Here is a 24994-nt window from a genome sequence, read left to right on the forward strand (position 1 = left end):
TCAAACATTTTTAGAACTGCTATTCGCAACTTCACCATAATCAGCTACAAATAATATATATTCTAAGCATTGTAATTCCAGTCTCCTACCTGATTAGCCTTGATGGTGAGAATGTTTGAACCAAGTTCTCTGATTGGCATCATGGCAGCTTCTTCACACAAGGCTTGTAGATCGCTTCCAGAATAACCTGTGCATTTGAACATCATAGTAGAAAGGCCTCAAAGAAATGACCACACAGTCCAAACAATATGTTACCCTGAAAGCACCTCACCTTCTGTCTCTTTCACAAGTCTTTCCAGATCACTACCTGTTGCAACAACAAGAGTTGTTGGTTTATATCAGCCTACTGTATTTGTAACATGCAATGCTTAATGAGAGAGGCCAAGGAAATATCATACTTGAGGAGGTGCCCATATAGGGAAGCATCGGTAAGGTCCATAATTCATCAGCGAGCAGAACAATGTTATTTTCAAATACTGTCATCCATTTTATTGGTACAAGTACATGAGAAATGCAAGGGCTACAGTGCAAAGAGGATTGAGAATCCTTTTTGCAGAACACGTGTGAGTGCACTACAAGTGTGCAAGGTTCAGGTCATTCATCAGTTCAATGATACTGCACATTCCTGGCCCAAAAATCAGGCAAGTCTGCTCATCAGGTAGACCAGATGTCTATGCTGAAGGCAACTGCTCCACTTAAGCATCCATTTGTTTGGTACAAGTTTGGCCCATATGATGAGCAGACCAACCTGATTTTGAGCCAGGACACATGGTCTCACCCACCTGATGAACAGCCCAGATCTTGCATGAGTTTTATGCTCTCACTTCTGCTGCAAAAGAGCATCTGCTAGATCAGCTTCATTTTTGCCAGCATTGCCTGCCATTCGTTGCTATCACATCATTGCTTGTCCCCTATGCTTCAACAATGGTTACCTATACTACTCATCTAGTAGGCCACACCATCGATACGCCACATTGAAAAAACGCATTGACCAGATGTCCTCACTCCCCATATAAAGGTATTACTACCTGGAACATGACTTCTAACAGTCGTTTGGTCAGCGGGATTCTTTTTCCATGCGCCCATCCCAGATACGACCTACTAGATGAACGGTCTGGATCACCAGGCACAAGAGGCAAGCATCAAGTGCAGGCAATGCTCACATTATCTCTTTAAGCTATTAGATAATACGATAGTAGGAAATATCTTACCATTCCAAAAAAAAAACAGTCCGATCACAGTGAAGAAAATAGCAAGCAACTGATAGGAATGTTTTAAAAACCCAGACTGGAGCTGGACCTGTTTCTGTCAGCACATTTGGTCCAAACAGGTCCAGGTAGTCTGACCTGTTTGTGGTTAAGCCATGACATAAATAATTAATATGATAAGATTTACGCAACTATTGCTTATAGGAAAGCTGGTAGAATTAGTTCATGCAAAGTAGGCTATGTATTAGAACCCCACACAATTCATTTTAAATTTTACCCAAAAACAGTTGAACCAACTAGCCCAATTGAGTGAAATGACCAACACGGATTTTTGTACCAGTTGGAGCAGACACTTGGAATGGTTACTTGCCTAAATGGGTTTCTAGGCCACCAACTCATTTCTGTGGCCAGTTCCGGCCCAAATCAGTCCAACCATCTGGTCCAGTCTGGATTTCAAAATGCTGATGCATACTATAGCACTATGACCTAGTGATGCAACCTTTGTTCAAAAAAAATCCGATGAAAATCACAACCGCAATAACAATAAATTCCTAGTTGCCATTGCAAGGGAATCAACTCCGGATTGCCCTAAACTAGTAACCAAGTATGGAAGAAGCCCCAATTAAAATAAAAAAATCAAAAAAAAAAAAGAAAAAAGCATGAAGCAAACCCTCTTACCAGGTAGTGAAAATGCTTGCCCTTTGAGCTGATGTTTGAAAAGAAGCCTCCTAATGTTTTCATCTGGTAGAGGTACATATATTCTCTTCACCTGATTCAAGGTTTCATTTAATATTAAAAGCACAATTAAAATTCATGCTTGCCTAACCACTATAATGAGATGAAAAGGAAAAGACACCCACACAACTTCTTTTTTTTAATTTTAAATTTTACACGCACACACACACCCACACACTCACGCCAATGGAATTGCACCACCTATGGATACTCGAACCCTTGAGGGGGTGTTGAAACTCCTGAGAGTCTACCACCCAAGCAAGAGTAAGGATCCACACAACTTTAATGGGCTCAAAAAAAGAATAGAAAAAAAAATAAAAAAATCTCCATTTGCTTTCCTTTCCTATCTTCAAAGCTTAGGGAACGAAAAAGTATATTAAAAAGTCCCAAGAAATGGAGTGAAGAGATTTTTGAGAACCAAAGTGAAAAACGTTGATTTAGAGGCGTCACTTGCAATGTTGGCTCTTAAGGGCAAGGTGTGTCGTAAAAGGCCATTACATAAAGATAACGGTGGCAACCGTCACATGTTACGACATCATAAAGGCCATAACAACTGTTATGGAAAAAATGACCTGTAAAGGCCGTTACAGGCCCCAAAACGGCCCCCATAAAGGCTGTAACGGTCTGTTGCGGGGCCGATACCAGTTTTTTTTTTTTTCAATAAAAAACCCATAACGGTTGTGGCCGTTATGTCCATCGGCGATATTTTGATAATATTGCCAATATATCAATATCGTGAAAATTTTTTTTGTTAAAATAATTCCATTTCAAATGTTTTTATGGGTGTATAGTTGTACGATGAAATGCATGTTTGTATGTATGTATATATGCATGCATGGATGGATGTATATATGTATGTATGTGTGTATGCATGCATGGATGGATGGATCATGTGTGTGTGTGTGTGTGTGTCATTGTATGTATGTATTCATGCATGAATAGTTGGATGGATGGATCATGCTTGTGTGTTTGTGTGTATGTACGTGCATGTATGGATGGATCCACCATTTTCCCCAATATTTCCCCGAGCAACGATAAATGCTATAAGGCCCTCATTAAAGGAAAACTTATTATTTGATTCCTAAATGTGTAAATATGCATCCTTTTTGCTATTATTTGATTCTTAAAAATGCAAATACGTGTATTTTAACATCTCCTAAAGTATCATTATAAAATTCCACCATTTTCCCCATGTTGTTTGAATGTTTCCTTGAGTCAGCATTACATGCCTTAGGCCTCCATTAAAGGGAAACTTATTATGTATGTGTCTTTTTTGCAACTTTTTAATTCCTAAATATGCAATATGTGTATTTTAGCACCTCCTCAAGTTTCATTGAGAAATTCCACCACTTTCCCCATGTTTCCCTCAGCCAACAACACATTTCTGATATTGGCGATATCAATATATATTTCCATATCCCCAACTAGCGATACATATAACGATACCAATACCATGAACATTGGCAACACATACCACCATCCATCTTAAAGTACCACATGCCACATGTGCAACATGCCACCCTAATATGCCATGTGCAACATGTGCCACTATTATCTTCAAATGCCCTACAAGTGCCACGTGCTATCAAGTCACATGTGCCACATGGACACCGCCCATATTTAAGCACTTCACATGCATAACATGTGCATATGTGCAACATATGCAACATGTGCCACCAACCACTTTCAAATGCCCCACACAATGCATCTTAAAGCCCCATACAAGGGCCAATGTGCCACACGTGTGTCTTGTACAGCCACCCATCTCAAGTTTAACGTGCCCAATGCCCTTATGTGCTGGGCGTGCAACATGTGACACCCTCATCTTCAAGCACCTGACATGTGCAAATGTACCACATGTGCGACCATCTATCTTTAAGCACTCTACGTTTGCCACACGTGTCAACATGTCACATGTTCAACATATGCCACCATACCATCCATCTACAAGCATCCCACAAGTGCCAAGGTGTCACATGTGACAAATGTGACACGTGCCACCATCCATCTTCAGTGAACGTGTTACCTTCTGTTTATGAGTAAAATTTTCATGGAAGTTTCCTTTTTTTTCGAAACAACAGATTTGGAAATGAATTTTTTTTCTTCAAGAAAATCTTCTTCTTTTTTTTTTTTTTTAAAGTAGTTTTTCAATTCTCACTGTTTTCTAGAAATAGCATTTCCTAAAAAACACCATTTTCCTCGATTTTTTTTTTCTATGAATCCAAACAGGCCCTTAGTGAAATATATGTGGTGAAAAGAATACGGTTGGGCAAAACACAGCTTCATGGCACAAAAAATTCCATTTAAGATGCCTCTGAAAAGCGTTAATGGCATGTCCAAGATCACCTCCACTTGCTCAATTTGACATTACAATGAAGATCAACTACTACAACACCAGTTTACCACATTAAACGATTCTTGGTTCTTACCATAATTGCCTACGCATAACATTGGACCTTTTTTTTTTAATGGAAAAAGGTTACATCATGTGTTATTACTCAGTTATCATCTCAACACAATCCAAACATGGAGCTTTTGCATAATTATGTGAAACAGTGAAAGGACAATAACCAATCTCCGAAGAACTGCATCATCCAGCTCTTGTGGCTTATTAGTGGCACCTGCATTAGAGTATTAATAAAACCTTAGACATTTTTTTCATTTTGTTAAATTTGATCATCAAGCATTAAACAATAGCCACTTTTCCAACAGTATTGAGCACATTCAAATATTCATGTCATGGGCAAACTCCTTGCAAACAGGGAGGGTTTCTTTTTTCAATGTGTTACATATGATAAACAATGTCTTCCCCATATATTGAGTTCAAATGTTTGATACAAGGAATCTAGGGTGTGGAAATGGAAATTGGAATGATTATTTCTATCTTTACTGCAGAAAGTGGGATTCCAAAATTAGGGGTCTGGTTAGGATACAAGTGGAAATCCCAGTGGCATTCGACAACAGTCACTTCGTATCTTGTTCTAGGAAACTGCCATTGTGGATAAGTGTAATAACTATTTGGTGGAATCCACAGTTCTCTGTCTATCCAAACAGCCCCAGTTATCTTGTCAAAAGAATCCAATTTCTTTTCCTGGTGGATTCCACGTATCCCAAAACAGCCAATGATCAAATGGAAATAAGCTGATGTAGCTTACCAAGGACAATTACAAGATCATTTGGATTAGAGGTCACCCCATCAAACTGGATTAAGAACTCTGATTTCAATCTTCTGCTTGCATCACTCTCGTTAGCCAACCTTGTAGACATTATACTGTCAATCTGTAGAATGACACCATGCAACAGTTTTGATAGGCAATTGAGGAGGCACAACAATCATTAAAGGGGCCTGCTTCCTATTGCAAAATGAAGAATCCAATCTAAGTCATGTATTACTATGATTTCTTAGCAACATTGTCATTGGTGGGATAGAAGAAGGCATTGCTGCAGAATAAAATAAATTTTTTAAAAAAAATCTGTCCTTTTTTTATATAAAACTAAAACAGGGAACAAGGAAGAGAATGAAAGACATGTCAAGCATGCCAAAAAAAAACTCTCTTTTTTTTTTAATGGCAAGCATGCCAAAAATAGTTGAAAGTGCATTAAAATAAAAACCATAAAACGCATTTAGGGAAATGTTATCTACACCCACTCTGACTGCTAAATACGCCCATCCTTAAGCTTTTGGTTATACCGGAGGACGGAGTTTGTACAATTGTGTAATAAAAAGTAGAAAAGATGAGTGATTGAACAAAGATTAAGGCATGAGACGAACGTATCAGAAAATCAGTTTGGTTTCATGCCAGGGAGGTCTACCACTGAAACTATTTAAAACTTAGACAATTGGTGGAGAAATATAAGAAGAGGAGGAATGATCTCCACATGGTCTTTATCGACTTAGAAATAGTTTAGGATAGGGTCCCTTGAGAGTTAATTTGGTGGGAGTTGGGAGAGAAATTACTTTCAAGTTTCAAGAGGCTGCATTGATATGGTTAAGGATATGTATGAGGGGGCAGTAACAAATGTACCACTAGTGGAGAGAAGTGAGTTCCCAATTATTGTACACTTGCAACAAGGGTCAGCATTGAGCATGTACCTTTTAACATTGGTTATGGATGAGTTAACAAGGCATTTACAGGAAGAGATCCCATGGTGTATGTTGTTTGTAGATGAAATTGTTTTGATTGATAAGATGAGGGAGGGCATAAAGAAAAAAGCGAGATTTATGAAGTGCTTTAGAATCTAAAGGATATAATATTAGTTGGAATACCTTTAAAATATATATATATATATATATATATATATATATATATATATATAAAGGGAGTATATGGAGTGCAATTTTAGTAACAATAGAGTATGTGGGAATGAGGAATTAGTAAAGATTTTTTTTACCAAGAAGTTCCAAAAAATGACCACTTCTAATATCTTGGGTCGATAATTCATGAAAGTGGAGAGATTGAAAAGGATGTTTATGATAGATTTCAAGTGGGGAGGAAGAAATGGAGATGCATGGTATGCCAAATCGGTTACGTATCGGCCGTATCGGCCGATACGTAACGGTAACGGTGCGAACCGTTACCCGTTTCAGGGCCGAAACGGCCGATTCGATTTTTTGTACCCGTATCGGCCGATACGGGCGTAACGGGCCGTAACGGGCCCGAAACGGTAACTTTTTTTGCATTTTAAGCTCTGTTTTTGCTGTTTTTTTGAAACTTCTTGCTTCTAAACTGTTTCTCACTCCTTCTACTACTAATTTCGACCAACCTTGGTTGGGTATTTGAGGAAAAAACACATTATATTACGGATTTTGTTGAATCAAAGCTTAGTGGGCCATTTTTCATAAATTTGTCAAAAATAGATATTTATACTTTTTTTTAGTATGTTTTGCTGTTTTAATCATCTCATATGATGTGTTAATCATAGTAGAACATGTTAATATGCATTTTACAGATTTGGGGTGCCATTTTATATTTTTTAAATATTTTTTTCTATTTACGCATGAATTTTGCCCCTTCTTTTTAAAATTCAAAAAATCAATTTTTAATGATTGTTTTGCTATTTTAATCATTCCATATGATGTATTAATCATAGTAGAACATGTTAATGTGCATTTTACAGATTTGGGGTGCCATTTTATATTTTTTAAATATTTTTTTCTATTTACGCATGAATTTTGCCCCTTTTTTTTAAAATTCAAAAAATCAATTTTTAATGATTGTTTTGCTGTTTTAATCATGCCATATGATGTGTTAATCATAGTAGAACATGTTAATATGCATTTTACAGATTTGGGGTGCCATTTTATATTTTTTAAATATTTTTTTCTATTTACGCATGAATTTTGCCCCTTTTTTTTTAAATTCAAAAAATCAATTTTTAATGATTGTTTTGTTGTTTTAATCATGCCATATGATGTGTTAATCATAGTAGAACATGTTAATGTGCATTTTACAGATTTGGGGTGCCATTTTATATTTTTTAAATATTTTTTTCTATTTATGCATGAATTTTGACCCTTTTTTTAAAATTAAAAAAATCAATTTTTAATGATTGTTTTGCTGTTTTAATCATGCCATATGATGTGTTAATCATAGTAGAACATGTTAATGTGTATTTTACAGATTTGGGGTACCATTTTATATTTTTTAAATATTTTTTTCTATTTACGCATGAATTTTGCCCCTTTTTTTTTAATTCAAAAAATCAATTTTTAATGATTGTTTTGCTGTTTTAATCATTCCATATGATGTGTTAATCATAGTAGAACATGTTAATGTGCATTTTACAGATTTGGGGTGCCATTTTATATTTTTTAAATATTTTTTTCTATTTACGCATGAATTTTGCCCCTTTTTTTAAAATTCGAAAAATCAATTTTTAATGGTTGTATTGCTGTTTTAATCATGCCATATGATGTGTTAATCATAGTAGAATATGTTAATGTGCATTTTACAGATTTGGGGTGCCATTTTATAATTTTTTAATATTTTTTTCTATTTAAGAATTTTTTTTTTAAATTTTAAAAAATAATTTTTTAATGATTGTTTTTATGTTTTAATCATGCCATGTGATGTGTTAATCATAGTAGAACATGTTAATATGTATTTTACAGATTTGGGGTGTCATTTTATAATTTTTTTCTATTTTCGAATTAGTGACTTTATGTTTTTATTTGCTTATATTGGACAAGTTTTGCCTTGGAGCTTCTTAGGGTTTAGTTAGAATATAAAATCATCTTTATTAACATAGGTCATACACTCATACTCAAATCTAATTATCTAGTGCCTACCTAAGCCTAAAGAAATGTCTAGGTCTGGCCAACAACAAGTGATGATATTGGATGGCAACATTATGAGAGGGTTGGTAGTACTAGGCACGAAATGAAGTGCAAGTATTGTGATAGACTAGTGACTGGTGGAATTACCCGTCTCAAACAACATTTGGCACATCGAAAGGGTCAAGTTGCGCCATGTAGTAGAGTACCGAAAGAGATAATGCTTTTAATGCAAGCTAGTCTAGATGAGTCGAAGGGTAAACGTGCTGCTGTACAAAAGAAGAAAGATGATATTTTGGATGCAGCTCGACAGGAAGTGTTTGGTCCTGAATATATGGGCATTCGTGATGAAGATATTATTGATTCTGACGAAGATTCAAATCGAGAACTTACTATAGCTAGGAGAGAGAGGTTGCGTCTAGCTCGTGAAGAGGAAGAACGTCGCCGCATGTTTGGCACGCATGGGTCAGTGCGTGATACAGGGGGGGCAATGGGAGTGGGAGTGGGAGTGCAACTGCTTCTGCAGGAGGGGGGGTAGGTTTGGTGGGTTACGACGTATGTTTGGGAGCCGACGACAGACATCTTCACATGATGCCCCTATACGTTTGGATGAAGAAGTAAATGAGCCTAGGAGACCCTCTATTGATCCAATCCTATTTAGGAAAGAATCAACTAAACAAAAGAAGATAAAACAAATGTGGAGTAGAACTTCTGTTGAGAAATTAGGTAGAGCAGCAGCAAAGTTATTTATACATGCCAACATACCTCCTAACGCAGCCAATTCTCCATATTGGCAGGTGGTAATTGATGCAGCAGCAGAAGCAGGTGAAGGAATAAAAGCTCCCACGGCTAAGGAGATTAGAGGGAAATGGACAGATGCAGAGTATGCGGATGTGAAAGCATACGTGGCTACCTTTAAACCTGTATGGCAAGCCAGAGGATGCACAATCATATGTGATGGTTGGACTGGCCCAACCAGACGCAGCATGATCAACTTCATGGTATACTGCCACTTAGGAACTATATACCACAAGTCAATTGATGCCTCAGAGGCAACAAAAAATTCTACTTATATTAATGGACTAATGGATAAAGTTGTGGACAAGATTGGAGAGGAGAATATAGTGCAGATTGTGACAGATAATGAAGCAACATATAAGCTTGCAGGACATGTTGATGGATAAGAGAAAACATCTGTTTTGGTCACCATGTGCTGCCCATTGTATTGATCTTATATTGGAAGATATTGGGAAGAAGAAGAATGTTAAGGAAATGGTCGAAAGGGCAAGGGAAGTGACGACGTTTATTTACAACCATAATCAAGTAGTTGCAATAATGAGAAAGTTCACGAAAGGACGAGAGTTGTTGAGGCCTGCGGCGACTAGATTCGCAACAAACTTTATAGCATTAGAGAGTTTATTCCAGCATAGGGAAGAGTTGAGTGAGATGTTCGCTTCCCGAGAATGGCTCAACACAAAACATGGGAAGAAGACATCACGAACACCGGTCGAAGTTGCGAACACCATACGGGACAACAAATATTGGAAGAAGGTCAAGGCGATCCTAAAGGTGATGGAGCCACTAATGAGGGTACTCCGTCTTGTTGAATCCGATGAAGCACCTACCATGGGCTTCCTATATGATGCCATGGATAAGGCAAAGTTTGCAATTCAACGTGATTGTAGAAGTTGGGAGACTTATTGGAAGATGATCGACAAGAGATGGACAAAACAACTCCATCACGATCTTCATGCAGCAGGTTACTACCTAAATCCTAGGTATAGATATGCCCAATCATTTGTTGCGGATGATGAAGTTCGTGTCGGGCTAAAAAATGTGATAAAGAGATTAGAGCTTGACTTAGATCTGCAAATAAAGGCATTAAATGAATTAGATACATTTGGAAATCGCCTTGGTAGCTTTGGAGATGCTCTTGCACAGCATGCAGTATCTAGATTGCAACCGGCCGAATGGTGGATTAATTTCGGAGAGAGTACGAAGGCTCTCCAAAAAATTGCAGTAAAAGTTTTGAGCCAGACAACATCCTCCTCTAGCTGCGAAAGGAATTGAAGTTGTTTTGCGCTCATTCATTCAAAGAATAGGAATAGATTGCAGACTAGAACATTAGATAGACTTGTCTTCATGCACTACAATATAAAACAAAGAATACGACGACATCATAGGAGCATTACAGCTGCTAATGACGGAGACTACTGTCTAATAAACTTGGACAATATTTATGATGAGGATGACCCACTTCTACCTTGGTTGGAAACAAGGGAAAAACAAATTGAAGAGGATAGTGAAGAATTGGAAATTGATGACCCAGAAATATGCAGAGCGCAACAAGAGAGTCGTGCAGATGTGTTGGACCCAGTAAGAGGGGCAGCGTTTATGCCACGTACAGATACGGCTCAAGATCAACAAAAGAGTACGAGCAGTGGTAGCGTGACCGTGTCGGATGAAGACGATGACCCCCCTGCCCCTGGTGCTGGCACTTCTAGTGTTACTCAGTGCCCTATACAGCCGTCTACAGATCACGATGTCGATGAACAGCGACGAGGTGGTACACGAGGTCGGACTTATGAGTGTACCGAGTCACGATACAGCCAGCAGGAGGTGGGTACATCTAGTGGTGCACCGGGTCCGAGAGGTTCGGAACATCAGCAAGCTCATGGTCTTGGTTATTATGATGGATATTCTTATGGTGAATTGAATTATGATGGTTATACTGAGCCTGTTCCATCACATTCATGTTGGAGTAGCCCTCCTGATCAATATCCATATGATTATAGATATCCAGATCCAAATCCAAGTTACTCATCACAGCAGACGCACTCTCAATCTCAAGATTCTCAACAGCCTAAGTATGGGCACCAGTATGGCTATTCGACGGGCACTGGTGGATATCCTTATTCCAGGTCAGAGTCGTTACCTAGTCAGGATCAGTCATCCTCTAGTTTCGTTGATCTAGTATTTCCTTCTGGCACTGGATATTATGGATATGTAGCACCTACACCTATTGGACAGCCTCAGCCTGATGGTGACGATGACGATAATGTGGAGGTCAAGCAACCACAAAAAAGCAGATTTTCATTTTGGTGGTGACTTATGATTGTGAGTATATATTTGTGTTAAGGTAAGTATTTGCAGCAGACAGCTCACAACAGTATTATTGCAAGAAGCCATGCACACACTTGACACTGCCGAACTTGTATTTAAAATAGCTCCCCTGACAACCAATCAAGTAATCCTTAATCAAGTTGCAGGGGAGTATATCAGACACTACTAATTTTTTTTTTTAATATTCTTGACTTGAGGATGACAGTTCATAGACAGGAATCACACTATCACAGTCACGTGCACGGGTATGTTCGAGAAATTCCTCAAAAATAATTGCAAACACCTAATGTAAGATATTTTCATTTTACATTCATTCTAATATATCTATCATTGATAGTAGATAGTTAGAAAATTAAATATATGAATTTTGTAGTCAAATTCAGGTTATCTGGTTCATAAATTCATCAGACAGTCCGGTACAACTTCTCACCAAAGAGTGGACCGTTACACCACCATAAACATATTCCAATTTATAAATGAATGCATATTTTGAATGCTTAAAATATTCTGGATTTAATCCATATTTTTTCATATTTTTTTGGCAAAAAAAAAAAAATTTGCGCCGTTACGGGCCGTTACGCCCCCGTATCACCGTTACGCCCCCGTATCCGTATCGGTTTTGGAGGACACCGTTACGCCAACCGATACCGATACGGGACACCTTGTGGAGATGTGCCTCTAGAGTTTTATAGGATAGCTATAAGACCAACCATGCTTTATGGGATAAAATGTTGGGCAATTCAGAAACAACATGTCCATAGGATGAGTGTTGCTGAAATGAGGATGTTGAGATAGATGAGTGACAAGATAAGGATAAAATTGGAAATGAATGCATTTGAGGGAATTTGGGAGTGGCACCAAAAAGGTAATAGGATTAGAGAAACTAGACTAAGATGGTTTGGCCAGGTGCAATGGAGACCAAGAACTGCCGGTTAGGAGTGAGTCCGTACAAGTTTAAAGCCCTAAAAGGTTAGGGGGAAGACCTTAATGATGTGGGTGGAGGTAGTAAGAAAGGACTTGATGACCTATGATCTAACTAAAGTTATGGCCCTTAATAGAGTGGAATGGTGAAAAGGATTCATGTAACCGATCTAATTAGTGGGGATAAGGCTTAGATGATGAAAGGATGGGTGTATGACGTAGTTGCAGTGTGATGCAGACATCAGTGGTGCACTCTTTAGAGTGTACCAGAGGAGGAGGCATCGCCGACAGAGTACCGGAGATTGATGTGGATGAACGTTGGGTCCATCGGACCCATTTTCTGACGCGCTACGAGTGTTGGAGTAGCATGACCGCACCCTAACCATAGATCCATGGGTTGAATTTCACACCCTACCACACGGGTGTTTTAGTTTTATGCGTTTTTATTCTTTTTTCTTGTTTTAAGGGCTTTATTGCACTTTCTTTATTTTTTCGTCTTTTTGTTATTTTTTTTGTTTTCAGGGGCTTTAGTGCACTTTGACTTTCTCCATAGCTTATATATACATTGTGAGAAATCCTATTTTTATTATTGTTGAATGAATAGAAATTCCTATATTTTCTTCCTCTTTATTCAAGATATTAGGATTTCAGGATTGACCCTTAGGTGTTGAGGATTCCACCCCGATTTCAAGTTTCCTTCTTTATAGATCTTCGAGGTGTAGGAAAATGTAAGAATCATCCTCATTCTTTTCTTTTGAGGACAAAAGGACCTGTACTTTCTTCATCTCGAACCCTTCATTCTTCACCCCTTTCGTTCCTCTCTGGATATCCTCTTTTAGTTTGAATGGAAAAGAATGATGATTAGTCAATAGAATCATATCCAAACTTGACTATGGACTGACTTATGTTAAATCTAGGATATCCTCATATCCCTATGTCCTCCCTTTTTACTGTTTACACGATTTTATGCTAAGGGGCATGATCTTGACGGAATGACCCTTATCTTTGTATTGAAATTTACCTAATCCCTTTGATTGGAAAAGGTTAGTTGATTCGTATATTTATTTGAATATTCTTTAACATGATTATACATGCATCTAGGATTAGGTCATCATATGTCCCTGCATCATAGTGGGTGTCAACAATATCTTCTAATATTTATTGAAATTCCATGATAATTCAATTGCTTGTCATGTTGCTAAAAAAAGGTTTCTTGTCATGCATAAACGGCAATTGCATTATATTATTAAAATCAGCAGATGCCCAATGAATCACAATAGTATAGCATGAATGCATGGATCCGAACAAATAATTGAGGGATGAGGACTAAATAATAACCGAACCTAGATGCATAATTTTACAACTTGACCTATCCATTGTCTATGTGCGAAGAAAACAAATTTCTAGATCATAAGATAGAGCAGGAATCAAGATGGAAGCAGATATGTGGGTCTAGAGTGTTGTATGATTTAAGCACACGTATCGAACCAATGGAAGATTTTATCAGACAACAAATCGACTAGTTATGCTATAACATGCAAATTGTTGGGTGTTAGATGACAACATGAGCAAAGACTAAGAATTGCAAAATTGAGATTGTTGAGATGGATCTCTGGGAAGACTAGGAAGGATGCTAAGAATGAAGTCATCCAAAGCCGCCTTTGATTAGTTCGGATAGGAGACAAAATGACGGAGTTGATTGAGATGGTTTGGCCATGTGCAACAAGGACCAAAATATAATAATAAGAAAGAAAATACCAAAAACAACTCTTGTAAGGAGGGGAACATTATTAGGGTTGAAGGGCCTGAAAAGAGATGATAGGAAGATCTAGAAAGATTAGGACCAAGGTGGTGAGAAGAGATATTAACATCTGAGATATGATTTTGATTGGTGGAATAGGAATATAGGATTCATATAGCTGACCCCAAATAGTCGGGACCAATGTTTTAAATATCGACGATATCGGCAGATATATCTTGTATCCCACCTATGCGATACGAAATGCGCAGGTAGTGCCGATACATCCCACGTGTTAGATTTGGTGAGCATTTTCAATTTCCAATCTCCCCTTTTTTTGGTTGAAAATATGTTAAATTAGTGTCAAATGGTTACAAATCCATTGGTTCTTCATGTTTTGCATGAAAAATCATGGAGTTAGAGCTTTGATTTCGTACCCATTGGTTCATTCATGTTCTTCATTTTATTTTATTTTTTGAAATTTTCCTTCAACCAACTGTCAATTGAGACTAATTTCGAAGTATTTAGGAGTATTTGATGAAATGATCATCACATACACTCTAATTTCGAAATTTGAGTGTAGGTGGTCCGATTTAGGAAATTTTCAAAATTTCCTCAATTTCTCCCAAATTTCCTGCAATTTTACAATCCAAACATGAAATCAAGCATGTATGAGAGCTAATCTACCAATTTGTTAAGTCCTTGTCAATTTTTGGATAATAAAATTTATTTTTATTTTTTTTCAGAATCTCCATTCAACCAGCTGTCAATTGAGACTAATTTTGAGGTATTTAGGAGTGTTTGATGCAATGATCATCACATACACTCAAAATGTTATGCATTCAATATAGTTGCATTAGTTCAGTCAGACAGCGCAAAGCTTAAGACCCTATGCAAAGGAAACTTATTACATGCACTTCTTTTTTGAGATGTTATAATTTAAAGGTGTGTATTAAGGTTTCTTTTAACAATCCTGAAGTTTCATTGAAAAATTCAACCATTTTCCTAATGTTTCCCCATGTTTCCAAAAAGCGCGATAAATTGCCCAATACAAACGATATATCCCGTGCAATAACCAATACGTATTTGTATCCTAAGGATGCGATACGTAACACAATACCGGTATTTCGAACACTGGTTGGGGCAAGGCTTTGATGACGACATCAGTGACAATGATATGATTGACTAGGAAACAAAACCACATAAATAGCAACTATGGACTGGAAGCTTACAGGGGCTTTTAGGATTAGGAGTTACCAGAGACAAGGAACAATAGTCTTGCTTGTGAAAAAGATGTGACTAAAGATGACATCAATGACAATGATATGATTGAGTACAAAAAGAAAACCACATAAATAGCAACTATGGACTGGAAGCTTACAGGAGCTTTTAGGATTAGGAGTTACTAGCGACAAGGAACAATAAAGTCTTGCTTATGAAAAAGTGGTGACTAAACTAATAATGCTATGGCAAAGGGAGATCTTGATACCATCTGCAAGGAGATTTTCTTATCAAAGAGATTTTCTAGAGATGAGACTGATTGAACACCAGTAGCTTATTCAGGGGTTGTGAATCAATAGCACCTCATTGCCATCATGGTCGGGGATGGTGATTGAGTGGATCTATCTGCCTTAAAAGGAAGAAAATCCTGGAAAGTCCATTTTTCAGTTCCATAGGAGATCATTTAGTAATAATTATCTGCTTCAAACAAGATTTTAAAACTCAAAACTCAACTTCAACTTTCACAAGGCTCAAGTGTGAGTTGTCGCAAAACTTGGTTGCACGCTTAAAGGGACGATCTGATTTTTCATGCTTACAATTTAAAAGGTTAAACAACACCTGAAAAGGTCAGAAATATTGAATTCCAGGGCCTGTTTATTTCACCGCTTACAAAGGTAATTGCATGTAAATTGGTAATGATTACTTTTAATCTGTGTTTGGAGAAAGTTGAAATTCACAAGGTAAATGTTCCTCGAGAAACGGAATTGCATCGCACCCTAAAATTTGTGGGTCCCACCATGATGTATATGTTTGATCTATGCCTTCCATCCGTTTTTCCAGCTCATTTTGGGGCATGAGTCCCAAAATGAGGTGGATTGTTAGGTCAAGTGGACCACAAGGCAGGAAAGTGGAATTTTGTGTAGGGTCCACGATGATGTTTATTTGTCATCCACGCCGTTTATAAGGTCAGAGAGATATAAATGAACCATAAACACAAATATCAGCTTGATTCAAAACTTTTGTGGTCCCCAAGAAGTTTTCAACGGTAGGTGTTCGACTCCCTTATAGTGTATAGTGCAATCCACATGTGCTTCAAATTTGTCTCATTTTTTAGCTCGTGCCCTATAATGAGCTGATAAAACGGATAGACGGTTTGGATCAGACACATACATGATGGTGGGCCCCATTGATTTTACGTTTTTTCTTCTTCGCCACCTCGATTTTTGTGAAACTGTCACCATCAAAACCATTTCATATGTATATTTTCCCTGGTAAATAATCATTACTCATTTACTTGCCGTTACTGTTGTAAACGGTGAAACAAACAGGCCCCTAGTGCGCACAGAATTTTCTGGAGTGTTGAACTTGTTTAAGTTCAAATACTCCAATTTAGCATGTGAATGAGAGCATTCCAGACAGAACTGTCAGGAGTGTTGTACTCATTTTAAGCACAAATACTCCAGTTCAGCATGTGAGTGAGAACACATAACTGAAAGCACAACCTGGCATGTTACAAAAAACACACATACACAGAGTAACATGATGTCTATGATTTTATTACACATCAAGAGAGAGAGAAACAGATTAGAGACAATATTAAGAATAAACATGCAAAAGTTGAAAAGGAGGGTTACAGAGTGAGAAACATGCAAAAGTTAAAAAGGAAGTTTACAGAGGGAGTAGCAGACTTCGTCAATGAAAATTACTGACGGCTGCCTGGAAACAGCAACCATGAAAAGAGTTCGCACCAGCTTTTCAGCCTCACCCACCTGTTTCACGCTCATAAAATTGATCAAATTGGTTTTAACTAAAACAAGGGAAACAATACATTCCACCCATTTCGAGCAGATTATGACAAGAACACACCCATTTTGATGTTAAAGAAGAGGCAGTCACGTTAAAAAATGTTGCTTCTGACTCTGAAGCAACAGCTTTGGCAAGCATCGTCTTCCCATTACCAGGTGGACCAAAGAGAAGCAATCCTGATGACACAAAAGAAATCATTGAACAAAATTAGGGACATTTTGCTCACTACAATAGAAGAAGATTAAAAAGAAGAGGTCTCCAGAGAATTGCCTCTAGCTGGCCTCCGAAGGCCAGTAAATAGGTCTCTTCTTTTAGTTGGTAGGATAACCATTTCCAACAGACTTTGCTTTGCCTTATCAAGACCAGCTGCACATGAAACCATTTGTATGTCTAGATTATGCACACACTTAACAAGAAAAAGAAAAATGAAATCGAAGTTTCTTACCAACATCTTCCCATTTAACAGAGGGACTTCTGTCCACAATCACGGTATTTATCATTTCAACCAACTTAGCATCATAACCAGCTTCTTGAGTTGATTTTGGGTTTCCAATATTATTTGGAGTGTTCCTTGCCATGGAATTGTTTCCTTTGGAACTAGGCGGTCTTTGTAATATACCCTTTTGAGTTCTAGGCACTGCAGGCGCGACTCTTCCAGTTTGTGAATGGTTTAAGGTGGTCTGTAGAGAACATCTAATAAAACTCAGTTTTTGAGGAACACAAGAACCAAAATTAATCAGGAAATCAGTGCAATAATATACACAAAAGCTGATGTCTTAAAGAACCAAGAGTAAGGATGGCACCAGTAAGCAGCAGCTGCCAATGCCACCATTTTTTGAGGACAGTAAATACCACCAAAGTTAAAATAAAATAGAGATATATGAACTCATAGAAGCTAGTTCCTTCTAGCTGCAGGAAAATGGTGCCACAGTTAACACCTTGATCGTCTGGAGGGCACGACTTCGCACTTGGCGATCTGCTTCACTGTTTTTGGGTGTTCTGACAAATGCTTACTGAGATACAGCTGCATTTTATCAAGCTATTTACATAAAGTTCAATCCTTCTAGAGTTCTAATTCATTGTAATCAGTGGTAACTTTAAGTGTAAAGTCAACAGATGATAACTTTATGTATGCAGCAAAGATTTCAATTTTTTTCCACTGTAGGATACAAGTTATAATACCTTATCAGGAAATCAGTGGTTACATCAAAGGAAAAGGGAATGAATATGCACCAAAACCCATAACAATACGTACCTTGCTTGATGATGTGCCAGCTGGAGAGATTCAAAGGAATTCAATGAGAAAAAAGAAAACAAATATAATCAGCTAATCTGGGCAAAGAATAAGGAATAATATAGCTGATTATTACATGATATAAGAAATTTACAATCAGATAAAAAGAACTCCTTCAGACCCGCCCGTTTACTTAATACTTGTAGTCTCTCTGAAACTTGCCCTTGCCATTTCAAAATCTTATGATGATAAGACTTGACCTTCTCCTGTTCGCTGTAACAAAAACCAGGAAAAAGGATTTAATATAACGCCAATGTGTTGGCCTCAGCAAAAATAAGATGGCATTTGGAAAATAATTATCGAATTCCTCTCAGTAGTTGGAATTGTTTTTAGATATTTGGCTTGTTAAATGTAAAGTTCTAGGTTAAGCATTGGATTGTTCAATTAGAGTTCTAGCACCAAAAGAAGAAGAAGAAGAAGAAGACGAGGACAGGACATGCTCATCCATAATGCCAGCCTTCCCAAAGAAAAAAACAAGGAGGGGGGGGGGGGGGGGGGGGAAAGAAAAGGCTTTTGGCATGGCGAGGATATTATGTTCATGCATGCTCTTAGGACTAGGGAAGAAGATACAGTAGGATATGATGCAACAAAGAAACAAAGACAAACTTTGAGCTATCTCAAGTGCCATCGAGACTGAATTAGTTGCTGCAATTATGTTAGAACACAAGGTAGTAATATGGTGGTAGCACAAATTCAAGAACAACTTTTTCCTTTCTTTTTCTTCTTATAAATGATGGTGAGTTTTATTAAAGGCAAGGCCACCACGATCATGAATTGCTTGGGTACATGGTACCGGAAAGGGTAAACAATAAACTACTTCGTCCAATACATGGTGTGCTAGGGGTAGGATCGTGTGAGTTGCTCCAATACATGCACAAAGTGTATGCAATGCAGTTTTATGTGTGGTCATATTGAAATTTATATATGAAATGAAAATGTCATTTCCATAGACCCTGCATGCACAATATTATATTATATGCGTGCTACTAAGTAACTCAAATTATAAATCTCTACATTGTAACTATAAATTTGTATTACAATTTAATCAGCGGTATAGAACCATAATTCTAGGTTGCTAAAAATAGCTATCAGGATCTCAAATGATCCATAACCCGAACTGGAGATTGGGACAAAAAACCTTGGGGGTTTCATGATTTAGGTAAAAATGATTGAAAGCAAAAGGACCACAGGATAAAAGAAATGACAAAACAAACAGCATTACTTGATGCTATGGGAGTCCCAATACTTAAGGATAGTCTAGTGATACCTTCCCTAGCCAAAAAGTCAGCCGCCCATTTGCTTCTTGAAATATATGATTGAATTTGAAAATCCCCAATACAATTTCAAGAAGTAGTTGAATTAGTGATGCAGGAAGGGTGAGTAGAATCTACGGTGTGGCCTCCCACGGCAAGGAGTTTGAATCTGGTGAGTGGCTGGAAATCCTCCAAGATTAGGCAATCCGCAAGCAGCACAAGCATCAATCAGACCCTATCTTTCTGAAGGTATTAAAAAAACGGTAATGGCCATTACGTAACAGAAAGGGTGAGGGTGGGAACCATAACGAGTTATGGAAAAAGTTTTTTTTTTTTTTTAAAGGATTTGTAATGATCCATTACGGCCATTATGGGTCAACACAGGTTTTTTTTCAATATAAAAAAGGCCATAACAGCCTGTATCATAATGGTAATGGCGGTGGCCGTTATGGCTACAATTACCACCATTGAATACCATACTCTTTCTCTTTACTTAGAAGAGAAAATCAATTTTTATTTCAAATTAGAGAGAGAGAGAGAGAGAAGGAAGAAACTCTTTACAATATCTCAAATACAGTATTTATAGAACAATCCTGACCTATCTATAACTAATCTTGGTGACTCTAATCAAAACTAACTCTAACAACCTTTCTAACTTCCAAATTAAAAACTAACAATTAAAAAGAAATGACCAAAATAAACCCACGAAAGCTCAAAATTACAAAGAACTTGAAATCACACCAAAATTACAAATTCCTCTCAATCTTTGCCCTTGAGACAAGTGGGACACACATGGATTGCATCTATTAGTTAAGCATTTGGCTATCAACAGGCCAAACCTGGATTAGTTTGAGCCAAGATTTCAACTGGTTGGACAGGACCTGGGCCTGGTCGGTTGACAGTGCTAATTAGAAGCAAAACATGATGTCTACCACCTCGGTAGTCAATACCCATGCAAGGAATGCCAATGCAAACCCGAAAGGAAAAGCAAATAAATCAATAAGAAAAGAAAGAAATTGCAGGACAAGGCCCAACAATCCTCTAGCCAAATGCTAGAGATCACGAATGCAAGACTATGAGCAAGCTTAACAATCCTCTAGTCTTGAACTAGAGATCACTCCCCCCCAGTTAACATAGAGAAACTAAGAGAATTTCATAAAGAGATTATTAATCAGCTTGTCTTATTCCGTAGGCCATAGACCTACTTATAATCAACCTTACAATCTGTAATAAAAGCTATGGAATCTAAAAATATACAAAAATAGGAAAGCACCTAAATAACAAAGCATTCCAATTAAGAAAATGCCTAAAATAAGATACTTAGATAAGAAAAGCATTCTAATTAAGAAAATGACTAAAATAAGAAAAAAAATTAGAAAAGAAAATGTCTAAAATTATTCACTGCCTAAAATAAATATATGAAAGAAAGAGGAAATTTCATAATCTAGAGATTTGAAAGAAAACGAAAGTAGTAATGGGCTAAAAAGGAAAATGGTCCTTTTCTTGTACACATGTGCGGAGCGTGCAAGCGAGAGATGTGGGCATTTTCTTCAAATCTTGATCAATTGGCTTATGTGGCCATTTGGTTGCATCAACTGCCGAGGCATCTCTGCTCTCCATTCAAAAGCAAGGTCTCAAGATGGCCAAAAAGAGTGATGGGAGTGTATCCACATGCAATAGCTTATGATGAACCATTTACACAGTTCTAAAATTACAGGGTTCAGCATTGTATCGAAGAGGAATTGTAGAATATGGGAAACTAGGATTTACACATTACACGCAAGTTTTCAGTTCCGACAAGCGGCCCGTGGTTCAGTAATCCAGACCATTGTCCTGTGGCATCCTGCCATGGATAGACCGTGAGTATAAAATCTCAATATTTGACGTTTCTTCAGTTGAATGTCGACTATTGCTGTATTTCTCTTGTAATCGTATACTTGTAGGCTTCAAATCCAAAGGTTATCATTATACTATTAAGGAGATTTTTTGGGCGTGGTCCATCCACCATGAGACACAACAGACAAGTGGTCTGGATTACAGAATCATCGGCAGCTCACTTGTCAGAATTGAAAAACGTGTTCAAAGCATCTTTACAGAAAAGGCATGAAAATTTTCCTTTCATGTTACCTGGAGGAAACGAGGGAAGGGACTCTGGTTGAACTGGCTTCAAGCAACACACGCTCAGCGTTCTTGTAGTGGGCCACCGCATCATCGATCAGACCCCATTCTTCAGCCCGGACGGCTTTATCGATCTGTTCCTTCGCTAGATCGAAGTATCCCTTGAGCTTATGTGCGATCCTTTCGTTGGAGATGGACGGTCCGATGACGCTGTCCATCGTGTGATCGTGAGATCGGACGTGGGCGGTGGAAGTAGCCGACGGGGTAGGTTCGTTGCTAGGGTCTATACCAGAGAAAAAATCGCTGAGAGAATCAACGAGGCCCTTGAAGTAGCTCATTCCTACGAGAAATAATTTCAAATGGCATGAGGTAGGAAGGAAAAAGGTAGACGAGAAGAGGCGAGAAATTGAGGGAATTTCTTATCTCACCAGTCTCGAGAGGAAATCAGGAGAATTTGTTCTTCTTGTTGTTGTCGAGAATTTCATTCTCATATTTCGGACCTTTTCTGCCTAGAGAGAAGGGTCGCGAGAAGAAGTCCCGCGATTTTTAACGATCGACTGGAAAATTAGGGATTCGAGGCTGTCGGGTTTTCCGTTTGTTAAAATCTCGGCAAACTGCTTTACCAATTTTAGGAAATGACGGAATTGCCCCTATTTGGCTTTTGGCGTTGCAGGTGGCACGCGTGAAGGAGATCCAAGAGAGGTGTCAGCGTATAACACCGTGAGTAGCAAGTAGGGCTGTACACGAACCAAGTTAGCGTGGTTAGCTCGCTCCACTCGGATGGACTTAGGTTTGAAATTGAGTTCCAGCCGAGTCGAGCTGATATTTTGAACTAAAAAAAATTTTAAACTTGGCTGAGCTCGACTCGATTCGGATTGAACCCAACTTTAATCGAACCAGTTTAATGACTCGGTTACTTTGACATTGATGTTGCTAAGCAAGTGTTTAATGAAATGACTCAATAAAGTGTGGCTGGTAGCAAGAAAGATATATATATGAAACAAATACTTTTATTTTCTTGATTTTTATGTTGCTTAGATGGTATTTGATGAAATATTTGAAAAATCATTGCCGTTGTTTTACATATGGTGAGATTTTGAAAGTGTAGTCTATATTTTTGTGAAAATGCTGCACAGGTGAACTCGGCTCGATTTTAATTTAAACTAGGCTCGAATTGACCTGAGCTGCTGACCAAACTAAGACGAGCTGGCCAGTCAGGCTCGAGGACTGAGTCGAGTTAAGTTCGAGTTGAGGTTAGCAAGTGGCCAAGCCGGGTTGAGCTATGCCCAACTCGACTCATGTACACCTCTAGAAGTAGATCAAAGATTCAAGTGGAGCAGTGGTGATGACGACACCTATCATTGAAACCTTCTTAGGTCCGATCATGACATTTATTTTCCATTCATTTCGTTCATAAGGTTACATAGACCTGGATGAAGTGAAAACATAAATATTAGCCTTATCCAAAACTTTTGTAGTCCCCGAGAAGTTTTCAATGGTAACCGTTTAATCCCCACTGCTTCCTATGGTGTAGTCCACTTGAGCATTTTATATCCCTCCATTTTGGGTTCATGTTCTAAAATGATCCGCAAGAATAGATGGACGGAGTGGATAAAACATATACATTATGATAGGCCCCACGTATCCCTTACCGGGACTGTCTGTCTCTAGCTAGGTATAGTGGAGGTAGTTTCCAATATGCATCCTTTGCATTTCACGTTTTGATGATAGGCCTCTCCATCTACCATGACTAGTAAGGTTGCTAGTGGACAGTGCTCTATGGGCCTCTCAATGATGTATATGTTTTATCTAAGCTGTCTATAAATTTCAGATTATTATTATTTTAGTTCGTAATTTCAAAAATAAAATAGATCCAGGTTCCAGGCGAACCACGCCAAAGGGAAACAAAAATTGTTGAACACTCACCATTGAAAACCTTCTAAGGCCCACTGTAATGTTTATTTGCCATCCAACCTGTTGATTAGGTCACAAAGACCTGAACCAAGTGAAAACACAAATATTAGCATGATTCAAAACTTTTGTAGCTCCCACGGAGTTTTTAACGGTGGGCATTCAATCACCGCTGATTTCCTGTGATGTGTGGTATGGTGTGGTGTGGTGTATCTAATGTTTTAATCTTACTCATTTTGAGTATCATGCCCTAAAATCATAATTAAAAATGGATAGGTGGCGTGGATAAAATCGGTACATTATGGTGAAGCCCACAAAGCACCGTCCATTAGCAAGCCGCTGCTGTAGCCAAACCCGTCCTCTGTGGGACCACAGGTAATGCACGTGTCTTATACACGCGGTCCATCTATTTTACAGTTCATCTTAAAGCATGAACTCAACATCTAAGAATATCCAGAGCTTAAGTAGGCCACACCACAACAAGCAAGGTGATAATCATGTTCACCGTTGAAAACGGGCCACATTTCATAAGGTGAAGGAGACAAGATGAAGGGAAACCAAATATATAGCTTATCCAAAATTTATCTGTGGCCCTCGGAAAGTTAAACAGCAATTTTGAGGTTTTCTCAGCGTGCGATAGCTAGCCAATCGGATTACTTACTGGCAGGTTGAGTAGGGACACTGCTGCTGAAGTGACGTGGGCCACCGTAGCGTATTTTGAGGGATTATTTTAGGAGGACACGGATTAGACATGAGCCTGAAGTGACGTAACAAAGTTCTGTGGACCTGTATCTACAACGTCCATTCATTTTGGAGATATTATTTTAAGGCATGACCAAGAGAACCAGGCATATCAAAGATTTAGTGGACCCCACCACAGAATACAGCCGGAAGATTGATGCCCACCATTGAAACCTTCCTAAGGCCTACCATGCTGTTTTTTCGAAATCCAACCAGTTCAACAGTTTAAAAACAAATATCAGCATGATCAAAACTTTTGTGACCTTTAGAAGTCTTTAATGGTGGTGTCGCTCTCTCCACTGTTTTCTATGGTGGAGCCTACTTGAGCATTGGATGTGACTCATTTTTTGGATATTACCTTGAAATGATCTCCGTATATGTATGGATAGTGTGGATATAAAACATATATCATTGTGGGCTTACATAACTTGGTGACGTCACTTCACTAGCAATCTCGCTACTCAACCTATCAGTAGCCAATCCACGCCAATTTTTGGAAGCAGATTGGCTGTTGTACCCCACACTAGCTATATAAATATAATTGGTGTATTGACGTGAGCAAGTTTTGTAGGTATGATCATAAGAAATGTGTTATATCCAAATCGTCTATATCATTGAAACCCTTTTTGTGGTTAAAGAAGTTTTGGATTA

At 38.1% G+C, this 24994-nt stretch overlaps 1 protein-coding gene across 2 annotated transcripts in view; it reads right to left on the reverse strand.

Annotated features, from left to right (window-relative positions):
- LOC131248435 (uncharacterized) overlaps nt 1–22325 on the reverse strand; it is a 32651-nt gene extending 10326 nt beyond the window's left edge. The window contains exons 1-13 of one of the 2 annotated variants that reach the window (XM_058248713.1): nt 22120–22323; nt 21701–22031; nt 18442–18533; nt 18282–18301; nt 17472–17706; nt 17297–17392; nt 17087–17202; nt 16909–16989; nt 5099–5222; nt 4515–4564; nt 1887–1977; nt 272–307; nt 90–187 (exon numbers count right to left, since the gene is read on the reverse strand). In XM_058248713.1, the coding sequence (XP_058104696.1) occupies nt 90–187; nt 272–307; nt 1887–1977; nt 4515–4564; nt 5099–5222; nt 16909–16989; nt 17087–17202; nt 17297–17392; nt 17472–17706; nt 18282–18301; nt 18442–18533; nt 21701–22029 (1368 nt within the window). In that variant the 5' untranslated portion in view covers nt 22030–22031; nt 22120–22323. Of the gene's footprint in view, nt 1–89; nt 188–271; nt 308–1886; nt 1978–4514; nt 4565–5098; nt 5223–16892; nt 16990–17086; nt 17203–17296; nt 17393–17471; nt 17707–18281; nt 18302–18441; nt 18534–21700; nt 22032–22119 lie in introns of both variants that reach the window. The other variant, XM_058248714.1, reaches the window with a different exon arrangement.
- Nucleotides 22326–24994: the final 2669 nt, after the last annotated feature.

This window comes from Magnolia sinica, chromosome 6 (assembly GCF_029962835.1).
Source record: "Magnolia sinica isolate HGM2019 chromosome 6, MsV1, whole genome shotgun sequence".
Lineage (NCBI taxonomy): Eukaryota > Viridiplantae > Streptophyta > Magnoliopsida > Magnoliales > Magnoliaceae > Magnolia > Magnolia sinica.